Source organism: Lemur catta, chromosome 21, assembly GCF_020740605.2.
Source record: "Lemur catta isolate mLemCat1 chromosome 21, mLemCat1.pri, whole genome shotgun sequence".
Taxonomy (NCBI): domain Eukaryota; kingdom Metazoa; phylum Chordata; class Mammalia; order Primates; family Lemuridae; genus Lemur; species Lemur catta.
Genome location: NC_059148.1, coordinates 26870931 through 26896644, shown reverse-complemented (window position 1 = coordinate 26896644; position 25714 = coordinate 26870931). Strand labels below are relative to the sequence as shown.

Here is a 25714-nt window from a genome sequence, read left to right as displayed (position 1 = left end):
GTAAGAAAAGTCAGTATATTTATGGTTTGCTTTATAAAAGTTACTATAATACAATGGTACATAGTATTGAATTCACAAAAATATGAACAAATATTTACAGCAAGACACACTCGCAACGGAAACACTTCTCTTCAAAACAAGTTACGTACGGATGACAGAGTCTATACGCACAAACATCCCTAAAACTTATTGGTTCTCTTCTTTGTAGGGGGAAGGGAGGGAGAGAAAAGGAAACAAAAAGTAGCAGAGGCCCCAGACTCTTCAAAAGCAGAGATCTGTTCAATGAAAATTTAAGAGTTTAAAGAAAAATGAGCCAACACATTTCTGAATTAATGCAAACCATTCTGGGGGTGGGGTGGGGGTTCCCGGGGGAGAGTGCGGGCCCAGTCCCTTAGTGGAGGCTGGCCAAGGTCAAAACTGGGCACCGTGGTTGGGCGAGGTGAGGCCAGGGGAAGGGTGAGGCTGGGCCACTCCCCTGGTGTCCTCACATCCCCAACTTTTATTGGGGAGGGTGGGGGACCAGATTAAGGACAGCCCCTTGGGGGCTGCGCAAGTAACTTAAATCAGCCATCCCTACAAACTACACATTTTCTCATGTGAAAAATAAATATTTCCTCGGTTGCACAATTAGGCAGAAAACCGCAAACGGAAGAGAAGGTCGCTGCTGTGCCCAGGTACCCCCTCTGTGTCTTAATGCCACCGATTTCCTCAACCTTGAAACCGGGCAGGCACAGTCTCAAATAGAGAGGGCCTGGGGTGAAGAAATTAAAAAAAAAAAAAAAACACAACAAAACCACCAACGACAAAAAAGAGAAAAATAACAATTCTTTGTACAGAATTTACATGATAACAAGCTTGACACAAGCTGAGATACCAGAGGCTCCGGCCGCCTGCATCCCCCTGGAGCACTCGCATCTTGGTGAGGACTCCTGGTCACAACCGTCACTTTCCAGAAATTATTTACACGCCTGCTCTGCTTTCTGGGGTACGGGGGTGGGGGGGGGGACTTGCTTTTGTGTGTGTCGTTTTTTTTTTTTTGTTATTGTTTTTTTGTTTTGGAAGTACAAAGAAATGAGCAAAAAAGTCTTCCCACATGTTTCTACAAGAAACAATGTTCCCAAGAAAAAGTCCTTTATGGCAGCCTATATACAGAAGTTGGTTCTGTCTCCAAAAACCTATATTTTCCCCTTTGTTTTGATTTTATACAAGCACAAGGAAAAAAAAAATTCCACGGAAATAAACCCTGAAGAGGATGGGAAGTTGGTAAAAAGGGTTAAAAGAAAAAAAAAAAGCTGTCAAAGACTTAGATCTGAGTTTTAAAATCTTTTCCAAGATTTTCCTTTCTCTGGGAGAAATAGCCTGCTTGCTCTGAAAATAAATATGCTCTGGCCTTCCTGGGGTGAGGGGCCGCTGGCAGGGGGCGGTGGGGTGTGGGCCGGGGTGAGTGGGTGAAGCTTATAAACAACAAATGCCACATGCAGACGGTCAGACAACCCGTAATGGCGGGACTGGGGGACCCGCCTGCCCTGGGAGCCCCCCTCACGCCCAGGGTGAAGGCAAGGGCAGAAGAGAGGAGGGGCGACCCTTCCCAGCGCCCCCTGCCCGCACTGGGGCCTCCGGGAGGCTCCCTCGTTGCTGGCATCCGAATGAGAAAGTAAACATTGAACCCAAGGTTTGGGGGTGGAGGGGTGTGGGGTGGCAGAGACAGCCCGGAGAGGAAATTCCTGCCTGGGCCCAGCTCGGCTCCGCCAGGGTCTGCCCGGGTAAATGGCGCCCCCAGGCTGCCAGGGAAGGGACAGGTGGGGGAAGGTGTGGGGTCTCCTCACTGTGTCCACGGACAGAGAGGGGGCCTTCCAGGTACGTAGTGTTCCGAGGTCAAGGCCGTTTGGCCTGGCCCCCACCTCCTCCCTGCAGCACCCGGCCCAGTGCCCGGGCCAGGAAGGTTCCAGAACACGGGCCGACACCAGTCAAACCGAGGCCTCTGCAGCCCCCAGCGGGGTCCCCTCTCTCTGACTTTGCCTTCACATTTCAATGGTTAAAACGTCTTTTCTATGATGAGGAAGAAAATAAAGAGAGGACAAAACAATGTAGCAGCATTCACGGGAAGAGGCTGAGGAGAGAAAAGACAGGGAGAGATGAAGGGAGAGGTGGGGAGAGGTGGGGAGAGGTGGGGAGAGGTGGGGAGAGGTGGGGAGACAGAGCCGGAGAGATACACAGAGAAGAGTTTACGTTGGAGTTAAACAAAAATCCTGAAAGGAGCATTTTTTAAAAAAACGAAAGAGACATGGGCTGGACGACAGAGAAGCCCTTTCCCGCTGGGGGGCTGGAGCCGCGGGGTCCTGGGGGTAGTGTTGGGGGCGCCAGGCCCTGACATGGCCGCTGGGCAGAGGACAGCACCTGAAATGGGGGTGGGAGGCGGGGCCGGGCCCCGGGCCGTGGGGTCTCCGCTCCGGAGTCCCAGGCGGCAGCTGACATCCTTCGATTTTGGCACCAGGGCCTAGTTGAGGGTCCCCCGGCAGTTCTCAGAGCCGCAGAGGCAGGGGATTTTGACGTCCTCAATGGGGAACTTGTAGTCATAGGTGATCTCCTCGTTGACGTTGATGTGCTGCTTCGAGTAGATGACAATCTTCTTCTGCGACTCCACTGTGATCACCTTGGCATAGCAGTTGGGCTGCGGGAGAGGTGAAAGTGGAAGGTGAGCCCCTGACCCAGCCAGGCCCCCACCAGCGCAGCCCCCGCAAACCCGACCAAGCCTGTCCTCGAGGCCTGACTTATTTCCACGTGATACCCCCTCCCGCCTACTTACTCTAGGCCTCAGCCGCCCCCCACCTGGTGACAAGGACCCCTTGCCACTGATACTAAATAATGATGTGTTATTTCCCAGGGCTCCCATTTTCGTTCATAGCGCCAGTGACTCCCAATCTATATTCCTAGCCCAGGCCTCACTTCTGGGCTCTAGACAAGGCATCAGCAAACCAGGGCCCCCAGTTGCCTGTTTTTGCAAATAGTTCCGTTGGCACATGGCCACACCCATTCGCCCATTCATTTGCATATCATCTGTGGCTGCTTTTGTTACAGCGGGTGGCAGCGATACATAGTTGCTACCGAGATCATCTGGGCCACAGAGACAAAAACATTTACTATCTGGCCCTTTACAGAAAAGGGTTGCCGGTCCCTGCTCCAAACCCCTAAAGTTTGACTATCTGCTATCTGCCAGAGGCAGCTCCGAAAACACCTTTGAACCAAATTCACGATCTGCTCCTGCTCTGAGCAGTGGCCACATCGCTCACCAGGCTCCAGAGCCCCCACCTCCCAGCGTGCCCCCTGGCCAGTGCCTGATCTGACCCACCATGTCTGGTGGGCTTTACCACCTAAGGACCTCTCGACTCTGCCCACTATTCTCTCTCCCTTCACTGACACTAGCCACACTCAGGGCTCCACCCTTGCTCACCCCTGACTCCGTCACCAGTGAAATCTTTCCAAAACGACGGCAGATCCTGTCCCCCCCCCATGGCTCCACACCTCCCAGTGGCCTGCTTCGACTTTTGGAGAAACCTGGGTCCTCAGCTTGGCTGATGAGGCAGTGACTTGGCCACCCTCGACCCGACCACCCCATCTCTCACCCCTGCCCCCTGGCTGTCTCTCAACCCGGTGTTCTCCCCACTGCCCCAGGGCCTTTGAACATCCTTTCCCTTTGGCCAGAACACTTGCCCTGCTCTCTTCATCTGGCAATTCCCTCTAACCCCTCAGATCTCACAGGATAGTCACAGAAAAGTCTCTACCCCCAGCCCAGACAAGTCACAGTCATGCCAGCTGGCACGTGTGGAGGACTTGCTTGGGCAGCACACTCAAAGGGCCCACGTGTGGTAGCCCTTTCAGTCCTCCCAACAACCTACAGGGAGGGACTGCTAGCATCCCCGATTTACAAATGAGCAAGCTGAGGCACAGAGACATTAGGTAATAGTGTCTGGTAACGCACTAAGTAGTGATGCCAAGACTTGAACCCAGAGTCGGGGGTATCCACCCCAGAACCGGCCTACCTCCTGCTCTGAGCTGCCTGCACTTGTCCTTCAGTACACGCTCGTCACTAGCCACAAGTGGCTATTTAAGTTTAAAGTAATTAAAACTAAATATAATTTAAAACTCGGTCCTTCAGTTGCACTGGCCACACTGCAAGTGCTCAACGCCACGTGTGGCTAATCTACATCACTGGACAGCACAGACACAGAGCGCTCCCCACTGCAGAAAGTTCTGCCAGACAGCTTTGCCCTAGGAGGGCTGAGCCCGACCAGTGGCAGCACAGAAAAACGCCCAGCGCGGAGAACTGCACAATTATTGATTAACTTAACCAGTCACTTCTTGAGCACCTTTAGTCCCTTACATGGCAACAAAAGTCTCACTGTGCCCATTTTACAGATAAGAAAACGGAGGCTCCAAGGAGAAAGGCTCCTTGGACAAGGCCTCACATTCCCTATCCGCCCCCTGCAACCCTTGGCCAACCGAAGCCTGGGAAGGAGGCTGAGCTGATCCCATGCCAGGGGCTTCCAGGTCCTCCTGGCACAGGGGGAGGGGCAACGACGGCCCCTTGCCGGGCACTCACATTGCAGCTGTGGTTAATGAAGCGAGCGAAGTTGCCGCACTTGGTGGCATCGATGATGGTGTCGTGGTCCACCCGGAACATGTAGCTGCTACCAATGCCCTCGTCCTCATAGCGTTTCTCCCGCATGTCCGCAATCACCTGACCAAGACAGAGTGTCAGTCTGGGGCTGGCCCACCCCAGGCCCGCTGCAGTGCCTGTCCCATGGCGCAGTGCCTACCTGGCGGATGTTTTGGCCCACATACTCGATCACCATCTCATCGGCCGCGATGGGCTCCATGGCAAACAGGCCCCAGTCGTGAATGTGGCTCTTGCAGAATTTGAGCTTCTTCTTCCGGAACTGGAGGAGGGAGAGGAGAGGTGAGCCCTGGTCTCAGGTCCCACCACCACCCCCACTGCCCTGGGTGGGGCCAGGCCTCACCTTGAGCTGGTTGAACTTGAGCAAGTCGCTGTCACAGCTGCCAGTGAAGGAGGACAGCAGGCGGCGCTGCTCTGAACGCCGCTCAGAGCCTGCCCGAGTGGACGCGTGGGGCTGGGCCGGGATGCTCATGCCCTGTGGGGATCGGCCAAGGACCGGCTCAGTAGTGTCTGGGGACCCATCATGCCCTTGGCAATTCCACCCTGAGCTCTGGGTCTCAGTCATCCCCAACGTCCAGGGCTCCTTGCTCTGGGCTTCTCTGTGCTTGTCTGTCCCCAGTTGTCACTGTTTCCCAGCCTTCTCCTTCCCATCAGTAACTGAACGTGTTCAAGTTCCTCCCATCTTTAAAGTAACTACAACGCCACTTTCCCTTGACTTTTGCTGTCCTTTCCCTGTCTTGGCTGAAAGTTTTGAAGGATGGTGGGTGTCTACCCCAACCGTTCCCCCCAGCCTCTGATTCCCCCCATGCATTTGAAATCACAGGTACTTCCCACACCTGACACCCTCGGCCTCAGCACCACCCATTAAACCCTGGGGCATCCCAGGCCTCTGCCCCTGCCGTGGCCTTCGATCACCACTTCCATCCTGAGGACACCACAGTTCAGGTCCCCGGGTCGGAAACCCCCTGCCCTGGCTCTACTGTACCCGTACATCTGCCTGCCAGACCTGCTCTACCTGGATGTTCCAGAAACCCCAAAACTCCAGCTGTCCCAAAGTTAAGGTGCCACCTGCCTTCCCACCTCAGGGCTTGACATCGGCTACCCAGTCCCCCAAGCCAGACACGTGTCCAAGCCCTCTCACTGATTCCCTCGTCTCCCGTACACGATCTAGCCCGTCCCTCCATGCCACCCCCTAACATGTACCCACTTTCCTCCTCACGGCCCACCCAAGTCCCACTGCCCTCACGTAGCAACCCCAGCAGCCTCCCCAGACCCCTGCAGAGTGAGCTTCAAAAATCACAGAGCAAACCATGTCACTCCTACCACTGCTCTCAAAACCCTGCCTTGGCTTGCCACCACCCACAGAACACAGGTCCAACCTTGTCACCATAGCCCCTAGGACCCTGATGACCTGTCCTGTCTCTCTGGCCACAACTGGCCTTTCTTTTCCTCTCTCACACTGCTGAGGTCCTGCCTGCCTCAGGGCCTTTGCACCTGCCATCCCTTTGTGTGTGACCTACTAGAGTCGGCGAGCCCCTCTCCTGTTTTTTCATTCAAGTCTTTTTCTACTTCTGTCGTCTCTCCCCATTATCTGTGTGGCTCGTTTCCTTGCTTCATTCAGGTAGAGCTCAAACATGACCCCCTCTGACCCGCGACTCGCCAGTACCTAAGCCCCCCTTCTGTTTCCTCCACAGCTTTCTCTCTGCCCGGAGTCATGGGCTTATTTGTTCTCTTGGTTATTTCCTGCCCCCACTAAAATATAAATCCCGTGAGGAAGAGGATTCTGTTTTATTCACTGCTGTAGCCCCAGAAGAGTGCCTGGTACATAGCAGGGACTCGATAGCTATTCCCCGAACTAAAAAAGGAATGGATGAATCTTCTAGAAATGCAACTCTACTCACATCCCTGATTAAAACCCCTTGGAGGTGCTCCAGCACCAATGGAACAAAGACCAGCTCTTTCCTGGCTCCCAGGCCCCGCCAACCCACCCCCACACCTGGGCACCTGTATGGCAGCCCCTCCCGCTCCGCAACCCCTCACCCCTCACACTGCCTGGTGCCCCTCCCGCGAGGCTCCGCCATGTCCGGGCACCTGAGGGCAGTACCTGGGTGTCTGCAGGGGGCTCGTCAGTGCTGGCGCGGCTACTGTTGAGGTATCTAAGCTTGTCCTTCTTGTCGATGGTGTAGAAGCCCTCGCTGCGGGCACAGCCCGTCACGTGCTCGCGAATGCCATCGTCCCGCTTCTTCTTCTTAGCTGAAGAGAGGCTGGTAGGTGGGTGTGAGTTAAGGGTCACATGGATGTTCTCCGAGAGACCCTCCTGGTCCCTTGGGAGACCTGTCCTGCTGGGCCTGGCCTCCCCACCCTCAGACCACTCCCATGACACCTCCACGCTGCTGCCCACTGCCCAAGCCCACGGATGGTCAGTACGCAGCTGCTTTGCCCTGGGTGTGTTTCTTAGCCACTTTCTGCCTCAGTTTCCCATGTGTAAATTAGGTCAACAGTGATGACTCTGTGAATGGTTAACCATGCTGAGGGGCCTTACCGGAGCTGCCGACACAGAGTGAGCGCTCAATAAATTAGTGTGCTACAGGGGGGATGACGACAGCTCCAACCTCACAGGGTCACAGTGACCAAGCATCAGGGTGGCATTCTGAACAGCCCAGATTCTAGAGCCAGATTTGCCTGGCTTCACATCTCAGCTCTGCCACTTTGTTTTGTTTTTTGTTTTCTGAGACAGAGTCTCCCTCTGTTGCCCGGGCTAGAGTGCCGTGGCATCAGCCTAGCTCACAGCAACCTCAAACTCCTGGGCTCAAGCGATCCTCCTGCCTCAGCCTCCTGATTAGCTGGGACTACAGGCCTGCGCCACCATGCTCAGCTATTTATTTTTTTTTTTCTATTTTAGTTACCCAGCTCATTTCTCTCTATTTTTAGTAGAGATGGGATCTCACTCTTGCTGAGGCTGGTCTCAAACTCCTGACCTCAAGTGATCCTCCTACCTAGGCCTCCCTGAGTGTTAGGATTACAGGCGTTAGCCACCGCGCCCAGCCAACTCTGCCACTTTATAGCTGTGCGGCTTCAGCCAGGTCATTCACCCTCTCTGATCCTCAATTTCTTCATAAGTAAAATGGGAATTACTATAGCCTTGACCTCACTAGACTATTGGAGGATTACATTAGGTGATGAAGGGGCCAGGGTAAGTGAGCCCTCAGCCAGTCTCTGATGCTGTTAAGTCATGTGATCCCATTATTACATTTGGCCCTGAGACCTGCTAACTCTGGGGGGGAAATGGGCCTGGCACAGAGGAAGTGCTGAAAAGTGCCAGAGATGACTCACTACGGAGCCTGGCGTGGTGCACAAACACTGCTTAGGAGGTGACAGTGACTCATGCCATTGCCTTCAAGGCTGTGGACCACTACAGATGGGGGGCAATGGGGCCCAGAGAGGTGGGTAAGGATTTCCTTCATCCTAGCAGATGTGGCCCCCATGTCTGGCAGGATATAGGGATGGTAGACCCAGAGTGTGTCGTTGAGCCAGTCCATGCCATTGTCTTGCTGCAGCAGCCGCTCATAGGTGACACACAGAAAGCGAATATCTTCCTCGTCGATGCCACCATTCCAGATGTCATACAGGATGGTCATCTCCTCAAACTCCGAGCGGGGCCGGAAGAAGGGCTGGGGTGGCGAGAGCTCGGGCGAGGCGGAAGCTGCCACCAGGTCCTCATGGCGCTTCTTAGGTGGCCGGCGCCATGGCCCCCGCGCCTTGGCCAGCTCCATGAACTCCTCGGTGACCTCATCGTGCCCACGAGGGCCTGGGGGGATGGCCTCGGAGGGCCACTGGTTGTCTAGCTCCTTGAAGGGCAGCTTGGTAGGCTCCACAGGTGGTGGAGGCAGAGGCGGCGGTGGCTGGGGGGGAAGGGGTGGTGGGGGCGCTGGGATCCCTGCGTTCCGGAAGTCCAGGGTCAAGGTCCGCGGGTCATGGGTGCTGGGGAAGATGGGGCCCTGTGGCTGGCCTGGCAGGATCAGGATTTCCCTTCCATGAGTGGCACCTGCTGGTGGCCGGACCAAGGGCCCATCCAGGGAGAGCATAGACGGCGGGGAGCGCCGGGGCCGGCCCGGCTTCCTCTTGATGGTGGGAGGGCAGGGGGCCAGGGTGGCGGGCAGCAGGGGTGGCAGCTGGGTGGGGGCCCGAGTCTGGGCCCGCAGGACGGGCACAGGCAAGGCCAGGGGCAGGGGCAGGGGCAGGGGCAGAGGCAGAGGCAGGCCCGTGTCTAGGAGCACAGGAGAGGCCAAGGGCCCGGGGCGCTCATCGCGCCGCCCGGGCGGGAGGGGGCAGACGGGCAGGAGCAGGGGCCCGGGCTCGGGGAAGGTGGGCGTGAAGCTGAAGTCCCGGCCAGGCGTCCGTGGGAGGCCCCCGCTGCTCAAGCTAGGGGACTGGGCTGGGTAGGAGAAGGGGCTACCGGGCACCTGTGGGGAGCTCAGTGACAGGCCGCCACTGCCCCCTGACAGTGGGGGCTCCCCACCAGGCGTGGCTGGCACTGTCTCTGTGCTCTGCGACTTGGCCAGGCTGCCACAGAGGCCTGGGGTACGTGGGGGCTGGTCCTCGGTGGGAGGTTCCAGAGGGACGGATGGGGGAGGGGGCTCCACAGTCTCAGGCTCTGGTGGTGGGCTGGGGGGCCGGGGGGGCTGGGGGGGTGGCAACGGTGGCTGCGGGGGCAAGGGGAGCATCATAGGGGGCTCGGGCTCCACTTCCAGGTCGTCCTCTGCAGAGAGGAGGGCAAAAACCAGACCATTACTGTTTGATTCAAACATCCCTAGGTGCCTACTATGTGCTTGATAGCCACTAGCTCACCGCCCTCTGGGTCCCCAGGGGTCCTGGGCGCAGGAGACTGACTGTCCATCTACAGCTAAACCACTCAAGGGCCGCTCAGCAGCCCACCTAGTGTCAGACACACAGTAGGCACTTAATAAATGCTGCTGGACTAAATCAAAGATGCAGGAGATGTGGTTGCCAGCCTGTCACGCTGTTCAGAACAAAGTTCCCGTGGCCCGAGAAAATTTGCTCTGTGATGGAATAAAACTCAACCAGTCTCTCTCCTGCAGGTCTTGTCAGAGCCTTCGAGACTTTTCTCTTAGCATTTATCTCCATTGTTATAGAACACATTTTCTAATTTGTCTGCTGTCATCTGTCACCCCGCCCTAGAATGTAAACTCCGTGAGGGCAGGTATTTGTCTGTTTGGTCCACTGTTCTATTGTTAGTGCCTAAAATAACACTGGAGACAAAATAGAGCCTTAATATTAAGTCAATATTCAAAGACTATGGTTAGTGGCTGATAAACAGAACAAAACACATTAAACAAAACACAGTTGTCCCTGAGCACATGAGGGGGATGGGTTCCTGGACCCCCGAGAATACGAAAATCTGCACATACTCAAGTCCTGTAGTCGGCCCTGCGGAACCCACATACGTGAAGTTGTCCTCCATGCAAGAGGGTTTCGCATCTCGTGAGTATTTTCACTCCATGGTTAGTTGAAAAAAATCCATGTATAAATGGATCTTTGCAGTTCAAACTAGTGTTTAGTGTTGTTCAAGAGCAACTGTACAATAGCTTCCTCCTGAAGGACTTGCTCAAGCTAGGCACTAACCTGCACATGGCTGTGCAGGTTAAATGGACTAAAATTACACAGCATCACATGCTCGGTTCCATGGTGCCACTGGCCACATTTTAAGAGCTCAGCAGCAATGCTGCATGGAGAGACCACCACACTGGACAGCAGAGCCAGGGATGCTTCCACGTGGCAGAAAGTTCTATCGGACGGTGCTGTCAGAGCCGTTCCCACGCGCTGTGCAGCTCCGTCACGACGGTGGAGGGTGCACACTGCCTGCAGCCCCACAGCTGGCCCAGGGCCCCGGCATCTGCCCCATCTGCCTGTCACTAAAGTGACTGTGGACACCTGGCATCCCTTTTTGGGAGCATCTCATGGGACCAACAGTCCCAGGACCAGCATGGGGGAAATACTGGCACTGAGCAATGACAGGAGTGATGGTCCCCTTTTGGGTTTGTCTACTACGTGCCAGACATCAGCTCGCTCTGTCCCCACTCGAGACCCCGCGAGGGAGCCACCCTGTTGAGGCCGTGTTACAGAGGAAACTGAGCCTGGGAAGGTGAAGTGATTCGTCCCAGGGAGCCTGGCTGATTCGGAGAGACAGTGAGGACCTCTTCCTTCCCTCCCTCCGCCCTCCCGGGGGTCTGCAGGTGTTACCTGGAGCTCGCTCAGGAGGTGACGGGGGCCGCGGCTCCGCCTCCCCAGCAGGGGGTTCTGGAGACAGCAACGCGGCCCCCTCCTGGTTCAGGCCCGGCTCCTCGGGGGGCTCCTTGCCGCTCCCAGGTTCTTCCACAGCCACAGGCAAGGGGGGCTCCTCTGGCATGGGGGCCGGCTCCTGGGGGGCCTCGGCCTCGATGTTCACCTCCTGTTCCGTGCCCAGCGAGTCGATCCTGGCAGGTGCTGCTGGGGCCAGAGGTGCTTCCTCTCCGTCCTCCTCAAAGTCCTCGGGGCCTGCAGGAGCCATGCTCTCCTCAGCCATCATCACTTCCTCCTCCTCCTCCTCTTCTTCCTCCTCCCTTGCCGCCACCTCCTCTTCATCCTCTGAGGACGAGGAGGAGGACTCAGAGCTTGACTCAAACTCGGAAGACTCGGAACTCTCGCTGGAGGACGCTGCTTCAGCCTTGGAGGTAGCGAGGCTCGCAGTCTCTGGACGGGGTGACGAGTGAGGAAGCACCTTAGTACCTGTGTGTCCCCACCTGCGCCAAGCGCTTCACTGAGGCCTAAAACTGGCGGCACCTGGGCCCAACACAGCCCCCAGATGTGTGCGTGGGAGCAGGGTGTATGGTGTTAACTAGTTGTCATTGTTTTTTTAAAGAGGTGAATTCATATAACATGAAATTGTTCATTTTAAAGTGAATAACTCCAGTGGCATTTAGTAACATTCACGATGTTGTGCAACTACCACCTCTACCTAGTCCCAAAATACGTTTATCAGCTCAAAAAGAAACCACATACCCTTTATTGAGCCCCTTTTAATTCCCCCTCCCTCAGCCCTGATCTACATTCTGTCTTGGCCGGGTGCAGGGGCTCCCGCCTGTAATTCCAACACTTCGGGAGGCCAAGGTGGGAGGATCACTTGAGGCCAGGAGTTTGAGACCAGCCTGGGCAACATAGTAAGACTTGTCTCTACAAAAAATTTAAAAATTGGGTGTGGTGTGCTGGTAGTTCGAGCTATTTGGGAGGCTGAGGCGGGAGGATCACATGAGCCCAGGAGTTGGAGGCTGCAGTGAGCTATGATTGTGCCGCTACACTCCAGCCTGGGTGACAGAGTGAGATCCTGTCTCAAAAAAAAAAAAACAACAAAAACCTCTCTCTGGATGTACCCATTCTAGACATTTCGTAGAAATGGAAACATACAACATCCTGTGTGTGTTTTAATGAGTCAAGACCTCTAACAGACAAAATCCTTCCCCAGAAGCATTTCCAACACTTGCTCAGGCTTCTGCCCTGTCACAGAGAGGGACCCCAGCTGGGCCTGGCTTCCGTGGCCTCCCACTCACCTCCGTCCGAGTCCCCAGCTTCCTTCTCACTCGCCTCTGACAGGGCTGTGTCTTCGTCGTCATTCTCAGACTCATCCCGGTCATCACTGTCCTCATCGTCGTCATCCTGGGGGACAGAGACGGGGGGTGGGGGTCAGGTGAGCCCAAGGGTCTGGGCCCCTCACTCAGCCCCACACCCTGAGGCCTCCCGGCCCTTTGGGCACCTTATCTGATGTGGATGAGGTTGAAGAGGAGGAGATTTGGCTCCTGGGGCCTCCCTCCTCTTCTTCTTCCTCCTCCTCCTCCTCGGCTTCCTCCTCCTCCTCTTCCTCCTCTGTGCTTTCCCGCTCCTCCTCCTTGTCTGAGGCTGAGGATGAGGGTGAAGTGGTGGAGGACCCCGAGGATGAGGACGCTGACGAGGATGAGGACACCGACAAGGACTCCTTCTCGTCCTCCTCTCCACCACTGTCCAGCTCCAGGGGCCGCGCCGGCCGCCGCCGCACGCCCACACCCTTGGGGTCCCGCTTGGCCAGCTCACAGGGGGCGTCCGCCACGTCCCGGTCCCGCTCCCGCTCTGACTCTGTGGGGAGGGAGGCGTGTCAGAGCTGGGCTGGGGGATGGGGCAGAAGGGGCCCCCAGCACCCAGTGGGCGGACTGGGGGAGAGGGGCACGGCACAGACCTTCGTCTTCCTCATCCACGGAGGTTGAGGGCCGCAGCCGCTTCTGGTCGCCGGACGAGGCCGTGTCTGGTGGCTCCTTCCTCTTGACCTTGAAGGAGGGCAGGCGAATGGCCCCACGCAGCCCGATGCCCAGGCCCAGGCCCTCGTAGCCCAGGCCTTCGCCCTTGCCCCATGACTCCAGCAGGCACGAGGCGATTCGGTCCTTGGGCTTCGGCCTGTCCTCGTCCTTGTGCTCGCCCGACTTCACAGGGGTCAGTGAAGCCTGGGTGGAGAGAGGAGGGGACAGTGACCACAGTTATGGGGCTGCCACCAACCCTTTAGGAAGCCTTCCCTGAGCAACCTGCCTTCCTCTCGGCCGTAGCAGCTGCCAAGGTAACCGTGCGCTCACTCTCCACACACCTGGCCACACTAGGGCATCACCCGGGAGGCTCCAGACCCTGCAGTTCTGAAATACTCTGCCTTCAGAGGGATGTTGTGAGAACTGACCAAAATAAACCACATTAAGAGCTTCACATAGCACTTGAGGCCTGGTGGCTCTTTTCATTAGAATTACTAATGGAATAGCAACCAGTTGGTTCTATTAGTAATCTTGCAGGGTCAATGTGATTAGGCTGAACCATAAAGAGCTGTGTATCGGTGACTTCAGATGGGCCATTCTGGTTTTATTGCCCAGTTATACAGGTGAGAAACAGGCTCTGACAGGTGTCGCTTACCTGTGCTGCAGAGAGCAAGCTCTTACTCATGGCAGCATTTCCCAAAGCATGCTCTGGGGGGACAGCAAAACTGATAACCGTGGTCACCTCCGGGGGAAGGGGGGCAGAGGGGGCTGGGATGGAGGGTAGTGACCGAGGGATTTTATTAATAAAACATTCAAGATGAAGTTCTCTCTTATGTAAACAGAAGCCAATCTGTAACCCTACAGACTGTAAGATTACAAATAAACCAGTAATATGTTGAAAAGGAAAAAAGTGGTCAAGACAGGACTCCGTGTGAAAGAAGGCACAAGGGAGGGTGAGGTGGGCCAGGTTCAAAGGGCACCTCAGCTGTGGCACTACCTGCCGCAGCGGGAACGTTCTGCAGCTGTGCTGTCCTGTGTGGCCGCCACCAGTCACGTGTGGGGGTAAGTAAGCACTTGGAATGTGGCACATGCCAATGAGGAACTGAATTTTTTATTTTATTGCATTTTAATTAACTAACTAAAATTTGAAAGAGCCACATGCAGCTAGTGACTGCAGGACCAGAAAGCACGGAGGGATCGGCGGCAGTGCTTCCTGTGACTCGTCCTAAGAGAAGAGGAGGGGTCTGGCCGGTCTGGCCCTGCCCCACTCCCACTGGCCACCCTGAGGCAGCCTGCACCCACCTTGGCCATCCGCTCCTTCTTGTCCCACCACTCGTCGAAGGCCCGGAAGGCCACCACCTCCACCATCTTGCGGTTCAGGTCACGCTTCATGATGGCCTTGAGCTCTTTGAGGACCACCAGCAGGACGCCATCCACTGTGGCCTTGTGTGGGTCCTCCTGACGGGGCACGTAGCCTGGTGGCGGCACTGATGGGTCAAACTTGGGCAGGGGTGGCCAGTGCTGCCCGCGGCCTGGGCCAGTGTTGCCCAGGGAGAAGGGACCCCGGTAGGGTGGCAGGTTGACAAACTGTAGCCCTGCTGAGGCGGCAGCAGCAGCGGCGGCCATGAAGGGTGGGTAGGGACAAGCACCCTGGGCTGTCATCAGACGGCTCAGCATCTGTGTTTGCATCTGGAAGGACATGGGCATGCCGCCCCACTGGCCGCCCAGCACGTGGCTCATGTCCACCTGCATCACGGGAAACAGGCCCGGCGGGAAGGGGGGCAACGGTGGCAGGATAGGTGGTGGCGGGACACCTGGTGGTGCTGGCAGGGGTGGTGGGGGCACTGTCACAGCAGGGTGGGCCGGAGGTGGTGGGGGTGGTGGTGGGGGCAGTGGTGGGGGCATAGGGAAGCCGGGCTGCGGCGGAGGTGGCGGTGGAGGTGGGGGTAGCGGTGGGAAGCCAGGCGGCGGGGGCAGCGGCAGGGTTGGGGCCAGCACAGAAGGGGCTGCCACAGCCGCTGCGCCTGGGGTCACCACCATGGGCTTGTGGCAGTCAGCGCTGGTGATGGGGGCCAAGGGCATCTCATCGTCCGAGATCTCCATGTCCTCGCCCGAGGACTGCTGGCCCTGCACAGAGAGAGGAAGAGAAGTCAGGTGAGCCCAGGAAGCCAAGCAGCTCCTAGAGCCCCTCCTGAGTCAAAAAGTCAGGGAAGTAGCCTCCTAAGAAGACCAGCGAGCAGCAGCGTGAATTCCCAGCCATGTGACCTTGCACAAGTTACTCAACCTCTCCAAGCCTCAGTTTCTCCATTTGCAAAATGGGCATCACAGTTCCTGTGTCACGGGGTTACCTGGAGGATTCATTCATTCATGCAACAAATATTCAATTAGTACCTGTGTGCCAGGCACTGTTCTAGGTGCTGGGGACAAAGAGGTGAACAAGACAGACAAAAACTAACTCTCGTGGAGCTGAATTAGCAGGAAGGGGAAAGGAAAACCATAATGAAGGTGGGACACATACAGCACATCATGGAGAAAAAGAAAGTGGGAGAGGGGCAGGACAGACCAAGGGAAGTAGATTCTGTTTCAGTTTGTATTCAGAGTAGATAATACTAACAGTTAACACTTCTATAGTACTTCCTGCGCATTTTCTGTACATTAACTCACTTATTCCTCGAAACGCCCCTATTATTACCTCCATTTTTACTGATGAGAAAATTGGGATACAGAGAGCTTAAGCAACTTGCCCAAGGCCACACAGCCAATAAGAGATGGAGCCAGATTTGAACCAGGAAGTGGCTCCCCCCACAACCGCCTGCGTTCTCAGTCAGCCTGCTGTCCGCACTCTGTGACAGAGGTGACATTGGAGTGGGAGTGGGGGTGTTAGCAGCACTCAGGGTTCATAAATACGAAGCATGTATTTCTTTCTTTTCCTTTTATTATTTTTTTCACCTTGTCTCGTGACTGCACACTTGGCGTGGGCCAGTCTGGGGCTAAGTGCTGCAGGCATGTGCTGTCTCATTTCTTATCTGCAGGAACACCTCACCAGGTGGGGCTCTGCTGTGACCCTTTCTGACAGGAGAGGAGACACACTCAGAGAACCTCCACCACCACCCCAGTGGCACAGCCAGTCAGAAAGAGTGCTGGTGCCTGATCCCAGAGCCCAGGGGTGTGCTCCAGGGGGGGACAAAGGAGGACTCGAGGATGACCTCTGATGGGACAGGCCCATTCACTTTGGGTCTGGGCTTTGGGGAGCTAGATGCACAGGCCTGGAGCTGGAGGGAAGCTCTGGGCTCCTTACGGTGGGGTGGAGCTGGGAGCCCAGGAGGAGTGGGAGCAGGGGAGATGGGCCACCCTAACACTCTTGTCTCAGAACAAGACAGAAGGTGGCTCAGGCCTTGCCCTGGGTGAGCATGCTGAGGAGGAAGAGAGCTTTTGTGGGTTACAAGAGACAGGGAGTGCCTTTGAAGGCTGAGGTTACAAGGTCAGCGGTCAGACCTACAGGTGAGGGAGGCCTCCAGGGGAAACTGGGGTGGAGGAGGAAGAGGATACCAAAGCCAGGCAGCAGCAGCAAGCTCTGGATTTGACTAGGTCTCTTCTACACACACGTGCGTGCACACACACACAGGCTCTGCCTCTCAGGGTCCCCATGCACACGAGGGAGGGACAGGCAGGCTCAGCCAGACACTCAGAGACAACTCCCGGGGACATCCGTCCTGGACAGCGCCACTGAGCAAGGCGACAGAGCACAGAGGGTTAAACCGGCGCCGGCCGCCAGCCAATCACAGGGCGGCCAGACCCCGCCGCAGCCTCCCGGCCCGCCCTCCCCCCGCCCCTGGCCGGCGAGGAGCGGCAGGCATCCGCCGGGCGCTGGGGAGCTGCCCCCGGAGCCCTCCCTTGAGCTGAAGCCCACGAGGCAGGTACTCTCACCCGCCCATTCGGCAGATAACGAAACCGAGACTCAGAGAGGGAAGGTGCGCTCCCCAAAGGTCACTTAACCAGTGACAGAGCTGAGACACAGGGCTCAAGGTGGAGCCTAAACTCTTAACCACCAGCCTCTGCGAAGAGGGGAATCTCAACCTCCACCCCGACTGGTGCCCCCTGCGTTGTTCCCCCGCAACCTGAGCCGAGGTGGGACTGTGGGTGCAGCTCACCTGTCGGCTCAGCCCCGCGCAGCCCAGGTGCCGCTCTCCCGGCCGCCAGCAGGGGGCGCCCGAGGGCCGGCCCGGAGATCAGTGCTCCAGGCTCCTGGGGCTCGAGCCCTGGGCCATCCCCGCCCCTGCTCTCAGGGCCTTGGTCTCCCCTTCCGTGCCACTGTGCGGGAGCCCATGCCCTCCAGCTACTCAGCCCTGGACCAGCTGGGGGGCGTGGAAAACACCCCCCCCCCAACCCCAGGCAGTCCAGAGGGAGGGACCGAGGGAGGGCGGCGGGGCTGGTAACCCCCCGCCTCTGCACACCTGTCAGCTCACCCTGCCTGGACTCCTTGACGCCAGAAACCACTTCCCCAGCACTGCCTGGAGGCCCCCTGGAGCCCCAGCCTCCTGTGGCCCCCTCCAGGGCAGGCCACGTTCCTCTCTGTTCCTCCCTCAGGCAGCAAACCGGTCTAATCAAAGAGCCCAGGAGGGGAGGGCCCTCCTCTCCCCCCGCCCACAGGGGCACAGCGCTCTGCCTAAGCCCCTGAGTGCTCATGCCCGCCGGGCCCACGGGCTCCAAAGGAGGCCTCCACGAGGGCCAAGGCAGGCGCCTGGACCGGGAAGGGGGCAGAGCAGAGCCAATGAAGACGACCTAACCCCCTCCCAAGGGAACCTGGCACGCGGCGCCCTCACCCCAACCCCTGGCTGGGATTTCCTGAGGCTGGAGATTTGGGCAATGAGACCGCTGTGAGGTGAGGAGGGGGTAGGGGATGGACAACTTTGCCTGCTTCTGGCCGTGTGTCTCCGGCTTCCCTGCCCTGCACCCCCCCCCCCAGCTAGCCTCTATCTCCTTTACCCCCGGAGCTAGCCAGAGAAGGCGAATTTCAATGCCCTCCCCACCTGCCATGGTTTCCCACCTCTTCAGAGGGCACCAGGCTCTAAGAGACAGTGCTCTGGAGCTCCCACCTGGCCTTGCCCAGATAGTACTCTGGCCAGTCCGTCTTCCCCAGCATGCCTGAGTGTCAGGACCAGCCCTGATCACTCCCAAGCCACCCAGCAAGGAAAGAGGCCCAGAACTGTCACCGTGGCCCATACTCTTTAGGCTCTCAGCAAACTCCTACCAAAAAAGCTCAAGTCAGAATTTATCCCCAAGACATTAAAGTCTTGACTCTCCTTGCCTAACAATGAGAGCTCCAGAACTAGGCCACGTTTTTCTTCTCCCGGTGGCTGCTAGGGAGCTCAGAACCAAACCAGCTGCTCAGTCATAGCCCCTGGTGCTTTTTGCATCCTCATTATTCTCCAAATCCAATCTGTTACAGCGGCTTCCCTGACCCCTGCTGCTTCTGTGTCTTAGCTAGTTATCCCAAATGTTTGAAGGGGGAAAGACAGGGACAAAAGACAGACAGATGGACAAAAATGGTGCTACCTCATCCATCTTCTCTGAGGTCGGGGTCCTGTCTCCTGCCAGGTCCAAAGCCACCTCAGCTGTCTGGCCCAGAAGACCAGTGGGGTCTGGCGGGCCCGGCTCAGGTGGAGGGCGAGGCCCCAGGCCCAGGTCAAGCTCGTCGTCCTCATCAGAGTCGGGCAGTGGCGTAGGGCTGATGTCCTCCAGGCCGGTGCTGGAGGGGCGCGAGGACGGGGGTGTGGGGCCGCGAAAGCCCAGCTGGGAGTTAGTGCCAAAGGGGGCCAGCGGGGAGAGCTGCGAAGAGGAGGAGGAGATGGGGCTGCCCTCCATCTGCAGCTCGGTGTCGGAGTCCTGTTCCCGCAGGAAGGGCAGCTTGGTGCGCTGCTCCTTCAGCAGCATCTCGATGCGTGAGTCTAGACTGTCATGGGGCTTCTCCGGCCCTGCAGGCGACGACTCCAGCGTGGGTGTGCCCGGGCTGTCGCAGGGCTCAGGACTCCAGCCGAAGGTCGGCCGGCCTCCCAGCTCCATGCTGTTGGTGTCAGGGGGTGGTGGGCCAGGTGGCGTGCCTGGCTTCTCCTTGGCCAGAGGCTCAGCAGGAGGCAGGGGTGGGGGCACAGGTGCCCTCCGGAACTCCCCACTGTCACGGGCCCCAAAGGCGGCTGTGGCAGTGGGCTCCTCAGGGGGTGGGGGGAAAGGGGGCGCCAGGGTCTGATACGGAGAGAAAGCTGACTTGAACGGAACGGAGGTTGCCTGGGCAGGCGGTGGAGTATGCGCAAACGTGGCTGAATCCTGTGGTTGGACCTTGAAGGGAGGGCCACTGCTGCCCCCACTGCTGCTGACTGGCCCGAAGGGGAGGTCCGAGGAGCCCCGGAAGGCGGCCGGAGCCCCAGCCACTGCAGTGACCACAGGAGAATTATGGACATAATGATGCTCGAGGCGACGGCTGTAGGCATCTGTGAACTTGCTCTCGTGGCGTCGGGCCTTGAAGGTTGCTGTGGGGTCCTGGCTGAAGAGGTAGGAGGGTGTGGGCTGGCGGCTGGAATAGCTAGAGTCCTGCGAGAAGGGGGTGCCCAGGCGTGGTGTGAGTGGGGTGCCCTGTCCATAGGAGTTGGGTGTGTCCAGGCGGCAGCTGGAGTAAGCAGTGTCCTGGGAGAAGGGTGTCCCACCGCTATTGGGGGTGACAGAGGAGGAGCCAGAGCCACAGCCTGCAGACAGGCCACCATCCTTGAGGCGTTTCAGGGCATCTGACAACTATAGAGAGAAAGAAAGATGTTAGACCACTGGGGGAAAAGGTGCAATGGAACAGGGCTGTTTTCCCTTCTCACTCTGGCCGCTGGGGAATGCAGAGCCAGATTGCTCTAGAACTGCAGCATGAGGAACACACGTTGGGGAGACTGAGAAGTGTCAGAATGGGCCTAACTTTAACCTTAGGGACAGTGAATTATCCTCGGGGAACCTTGAGGGTTTTTCCTCATCCCAGAAGCAGAGACTGAAGATGACCCAGACATCTTGGTTTAGGCTCGGACTTCCTTCTTGTCTCAGGCTGTCAGAAATCAAAGACCTTCCAGGCAGGGGTATGACTGAGTCTGGTCTTGGGAGTGAGAGGATGGCCAAGAGCTTTGTTTCTCCCAGCCTCGTTTTTGGATTTAAATAGTGTAACATAGGCAAGTGCCTCCTGAACCACCCAGCTGGCCAGCAAGTAAGCAGACTCTTCACTCCTGAGCATGCAGGGTAGATGCTGGGGGAGGACTGGGCATGAGAGCTGTCCCAGTGAGTGCCTTGGGAGGCAGTGGCTGGGAAGGAGCCAGTCTTGCTCTGGAAGGGGCTGCCTGAACTCTGCTTTGGGGAGCAGGCATAGAGGGGTGCCCAGGACACCAGACACTAAGGACTCTTGACCCAGTAATGTTTCAGCATCGACATGGAAAAGTGGGCTCTGGGTCTGTGGGAATCCCAGGCTATGACAGGGAGGGCTGGAGGGAGGCGCTCTGAGAGGGCTGGAAGCCACCAAGAACATGACCCACCCCAGCGGAGCCACACTGAAGGAAGCTCAGGAACGCAGGGCTTTGGGACCCTGCTCTGTTCCTGCGGTGGGCGTGGCCAGGCTTCACTGCCCCCAGGCCTTGGTCTCCAAAGCTGGAGATGGAGGGGTTTGGGGTGGTGGAGGGGTTCTCATCAGAGAGTAGGTGAGGCTTTCCAGAGGTGAGGGGGACACAATTAGGGAGCTGGCAAACGGGAGAGTGACAGCGATAAACCCACCTGCAGGGTCTCGTTCACAATTGGAGAGACGGCGTCCAGCTCCCCCACTGGGAGCGTCTGGGGGGTGTATCGGCCTGTGACCAACAGTTCGTAGAACCGCATTCGGGTTTCCCCTGTGGGTGGGCAGGGGAAGGGGGGCTCGGTGAGGCTCCAGGATGGGGCAGCCCACAGGGATTCCAAGCTGCTTGGCATTCCCATGGGTCCCCTGTGCCTGAGACCCCAGGCCTGGTGATGTTGTGTGAGCCCGACTGACTTCCCACCCCCTCAGCAAGCACCTCACTCAGGATCAACAACGCTGCTACACTGGATGATTTTTCTGATCCTGAGATGCAGAATTTAATGCCTTTTGCGACTGGGACTCCCCCAAACCCAGACCCAGAATTACCACCCCCAACACAAAGCCCCTTCCCATTACCTGGGCCACGGTGCCCCAAGAAAGAGTCAGGTCTCCCCTCTTTTCTCCCTTCTACTTAATAGCCAGGGGCTTGTAGCAAGAGAAAGGGAAGCCTTGGGAACTGACACAGAGGTGATAGTTTGTTAAATATCTGGGGCCAGGTGACCCGGAGAGTTTGCAAAACACAATCTAGTAGCATATTACTGTGAACTCCACAAGCTTCCAACCAGGCTGAGGGCCCCAAGTTGCCCAGGGACTGCCTGGAGGCCTGCACTGGAACCCTCTACCCCTCAGCAGAGAGAGGCCTTTACAGACCTGAGGCCCCAGGTTATCGATATTTATAGAGCCCCAGAGGCAGCTGCTTACATATGCAAAGGAGACCATTCCTGGAGCTACACTTTACACTTTACTGGTCTCTTTCTTGAAATACAAACTTAGGTGGCAGTCTCTGAGGGTTTTTATGTTTGGGTTTTTAGTTTTTGCAGAAATGAAATTTTGGTGAGACCTGGCTGCTCCTTAAGATGTGGGCACGTGAGGGGCGGGGGAGGGGTGCAACGTTGGAGCCTCAGGGAGGAATCGGGCTCCAGTCACCCACTGGGGTATGAAAATTTAAGAGTCTTTTCTCCCCCCACAGAGATTGACAAACTGAGGGAGACACAGAAAGAGCTATGGGCTTGGCAAGTGTGGCATAACCACGCTCACTCAGGACAGACACAGTCAGTACATTCTAATCATTAAAAGCAAAAAAAAAAAAAAATCTACATTTTTTTGTCTTGGGTTTGGTGTGCCCTGGTTGCCCCTAAACCCTGTGCTCATAAAACCCCTGGAAGCTGTATTTAAGCCCTCCCAGGCAGAGCTTCCCAGGGGACCCCAGTGGGCTACAGACCCAACAGTGTCTGCCACAGGGCTGGCTGATCCTCAGAGCAGTAGGCACCTTCTTTTATATTGGTGGGAACTCCCCTAGAAGGGTCACAGGCAAACTCTGGGGGACACCCTAGAGTCCTGCAAGCCCCTCCAGCCAGTACCCTGGAGGAGTCCCCACAGACCCAGAGTGTGGGAGGTGTGGCCTCCCCAGCCTGGCTCTCCCTGCAGCCAGCTCAGAGCTGGCACCCAGCAGGATTCCCGTGCAGGGGAGGTGCTGCGGTCTCTTTAAGAGAGAGGAGGGAAGACACAGTGTCAACCCTTGAGCACCCAGAGCAGCCCGCCCAGCTCTGGCCACTCTATCAGTAACATTATCAATGAAACACTGGCAGCCCCAGATTGGTTCCCATTTCCAGGGGGAAGGGGCCAGGTGGGGAGCAGGTACCCTGGATCCTTAGAGGATTCTTTTGAGTTGAGAGACTTTCTCTTTATGTATTTAAAGGCATCCTAGTGGCTCTCCTTCAGCCCCCCACAAATAAACAAACTGCCTCCTCCCCTAACACAGACACAACACTGGGGACTGTCTAAACCCAGGCCACCAGGGCTCAGAGAGGGGCCCTGGGGGGTGTCAGCGGTGGGGAAGCCTCCCGGTGGTCCCTAGGGGTGCGGTGGCCAAGGACCAAGCACATTTGGTAAATTATACCTGTCTCCTAGCAACAGACAACACATTTAGCTGCACGTGACTCTACCCCTCAGGAGGGGGCAAAAAATAAGGTTGTGGGGGGATCCCGGGGAAGGGGGTAGCCTCCCAACACTGCAGGAAGGGGGCACTAGGAGGGAACAGGGTCAGGCTGACAGGTCTCCCTGTGGCTCCTCCCCGTGGGCCGCCTGCGCCGGCCTCCACTTACCTTTAGTGTCCAGCTCCACGTGGATAATGTTGCCCATCACCGAAGTGCTATGCAAGTGCTGAACAGCCTCCTTGGCTCCCCTGACGGTGGCAAAGACCACCTTGGCGATGCCCAGGTGCTTCTTGGTCTTGGGGTTGTACAAAATCTCCACCTCCTCCACCTCCCCATACTTCTTGCACATGTCCCTCAGGAAGTTTTCGCGGATGTTATCATTCAGCTTGGCAAATGTCACCTGCTTCGGAGGCACCGGGCCCACGTAGAACTCATCGATCTGGCCGAGGGGGAAGGGAGTTTGAAACCGAAGGGAAAACAGCATTCCCCACTCGCCCGTCCGTTGAAAACAATGAAGGGTACAAAATTAAAAAAAAAAAAAAAATGGGAAAAAAAATGCACGCGGGCGGGCCCGGGAAGCGGAGGATTAAATCGTTTGGAACGTGGAAGTCCTCTGGGTTCGCAAGAAAAGGGGAAAAAGAAACAGTTTCTCTTTCCCCACCCCCCCATTCTGGCCTCCTCTTCCTGCTGCCGGGTCAGGGGCAACCCCTTGGGCTAGGAAATTGTCCCCCTAAAGCCACGAGGCTCCGAAGGGGGGTGGGTCCCAGGGCCAAGCTCCTGGGCGGGCAGGAGCCAGGTGGGGACCGGGAGCCCCCAGCTGAGCGGGCGGGACACTGTATCGGCGCCTTGATTACAGTTTCTCTGAGTGTTATTTTGTTTACATTAGCCGAGAGGGGACACCCCTCTCCGCGGCACTCAGCCCCTCCCCGCCAAAACTTCCCCGGTCCCAGACGGCGGGAACTCGGAATCCGGCTGGGCTCGGTCAGAACTGGCGTTATTTTCGAACTCGGGGGGGGGGGGGGGGGGGGCAGGGACCGCGGGGCAGGGGGAGGGGTCCTACTTTGAATTTGGGCACGGACAGCTCCAGCTCCTTGTTCTTGGTCCAGATCCCGACGACCCGGGGATCTTCGACAATTTCCACCGGGCGGTTGCTGGACATCTGTGGGGAGAAATGGGGGGGGGGCGGGATGGGAGGGCTGGTCCCCCTCCCTAGGGACAGGGGCAGACCCCCTTCTCCAGGCACTTGTCAAACTCCAGGGCTGGGGGCTGGGGCCCCGGCTGACAGTTGGCCGGGTGGCCGGGAGGGGGGACCCGCGGCGCTCGGCCCCTCTGCCCCGGCGCGGCTGGGGGGCGGGTGGGGGAGGCGGGAGGCGCGCCGGCTACTCACCGCCAGGCTGAAATGCTGCCCATCGTAGCGGTACAGTTTATGATGCCCCTTTTTCAGAGCCGGGTCAATCATCAACTTGTAACTTCTCCAATGGTGGTTCCTCCTCTCGCCCGAAGGGCCGGGCTGCGGCGGGGGCTGCTGGTGGTGGTGGTGGGGGGGGTGACTGTTCTCCATGCCGTTAACCCAACCTGAAAACGAGCAAGTTGTTGTCGTCTCCGCCGCGGCGGCGGCGGCCGCTTCTACTCACACGCGAAAGAATCAAATCGGCCAGCCCCCACCCCCTCCCACCTTACCAGCTCGCCCCGAAAGGAGCTGTCTCGCTGGCTCCCCCCAAAATAAGAATGGAGCGAGAGAATAACCCTTCCGAGAGAATTACGCGCCCGCCCGCTCGGCCACCGTCTCGGGACTCCAGCCAGGGGGTCCCGGGGGTCCCCGCTGCGGGCCGGCGGGGCCCGGGGCGCCCGGAGGACGCGGGCTCCGGCCCATGGTGCCGCCCGGCGTGGCGCCCGCTCGCTCGCTCGGCCCGCCGGGGCGCGGGGCTCGCGGCAGGCCTGGCGCCGCCGCCCGCCCGCCCTCCCGCACGCTCGGGCCGGGGCCGGGGCCGGGGGCTCGGGCCGCCCGGCTTCTGGCCGCGGCCTCTCCCTCCCCGCGCCGCGCTTACATCCCCGCCGGGCGCCGGCCTCCCCGCGCCGCCAGCCAGTACATGGTGTCCCCCGCGGGAGCCGAGGCCGGGGCGGCCGGACGGGGGGCCGGGAGGTGGGGGCTCCGCCGCCGCGGCTGCCAGGCCCGGAGCTGCTGCCGCTGCCGCCGCCGCTGCTGCTGCTGCTGCTGCTGCCCGGGAGGCGGCTGGCGGCGGAGGCTCGGCTCCCAGTAGCCGCACATCCCACAATACACCGCTAAGGAGCCCGACCCGAGCGCTCACCCTCCTCCTCTTCCTCCTCCTCTTCCTCCTCCCCTCTCCTTCCTCGCCGCTTCCCCAGGCACTCTCCCGGCGGCGGCAGCTGCGCCGCCAAAGCCCCGGGCCGCAGCGGCCCCCCACCCCTCACTCGCGCGCTCCCACACTGCCTCCCCCTCCCCGGGGGGAAGGCCTTTTAATTTATTTATTCTGCTGGGATTGAGGTGGGGGGCTCGGCTGGCGGGGGAGGGGGTCTCCCCGGGCTCTACCTCCCGCGGCTGGGGCTGCCCTCCGAGCCGCAGCCGCCGTGGCGAGCGCCTGGGGCCTCCAAAACTGTTTTCAAACTGCCACGGCCGGAGGTGGGCGCGTGGGGACTCGGGGACAAGGGCTGGATTTGGGGCCGATTGTGTGTGTGGACGCTGGCAGCCGTGGGGGGGAGGCAGACGTCGACTCGACAGGAGTTGCAATCGAGGTATCTGCGCTCCGGCTTCCTCTTCTGGCCGGCGACCCCCTCCCCCCGGAGCCGAGCTAGGGAGGGGAGGCCAGGATTTTAACCAAATTAGCATTCACATTCCTGGGAGGATGCAGCCCTCGCCTGCACTGGGGCGATAGAAGCTTTTTTCTCTGTTTTTATTTTTGGAGGGGGAGCG

General features: G+C 58.1%; 1 protein-coding gene across 2 annotated transcripts; it reads right to left on the bottom strand.

Moving 5' to 3' along the window:
* Positions 1 to 18: 18 nt before the first annotated feature.
* On the bottom strand, positions 19 to 24918 carry SETD1B (SET domain containing 1B, histone lysine methyltransferase). 2 transcript variants are annotated; one of them, XM_045534862.1, is made up of 17 exons: positions 24831 to 24918; positions 24170 to 24357; positions 23843 to 23941; positions 22951 to 23221; positions 20788 to 20900; positions 18553 to 19782; positions 14299 to 15123; positions 12939 to 13200; positions 12483 to 12838; positions 12280 to 12385; positions 10937 to 11425; positions 8175 to 9434; positions 6780 to 6946; positions 5019 to 5150; positions 4818 to 4937; positions 4601 to 4738; positions 19 to 2671 (listed from the first exon to the last, which is right to left on the bottom strand). In XM_045534862.1, the coding sequence occupies exons 2-17, from the start codon at positions 24341 to 24343 to the stop codon at positions 2498 to 2500; spliced, it is 5916 nt and encodes a 1971-aa protein (XP_045390818.1). In that variant the 5' UTR covers positions 24344 to 24357; positions 24831 to 24918; the 3' UTR covers positions 19 to 2497. The 2 variants fall into 2 exon arrangements, with proteins under 2 accessions (XP_045390818.1, XP_045390819.1); XM_045534863.1 differs by lacking the exon at positions 24831 to 24918 and having other exon boundaries at positions 24170 to 24545.
* Positions 24919 to 25714: the final 796 nt, after the last annotated feature.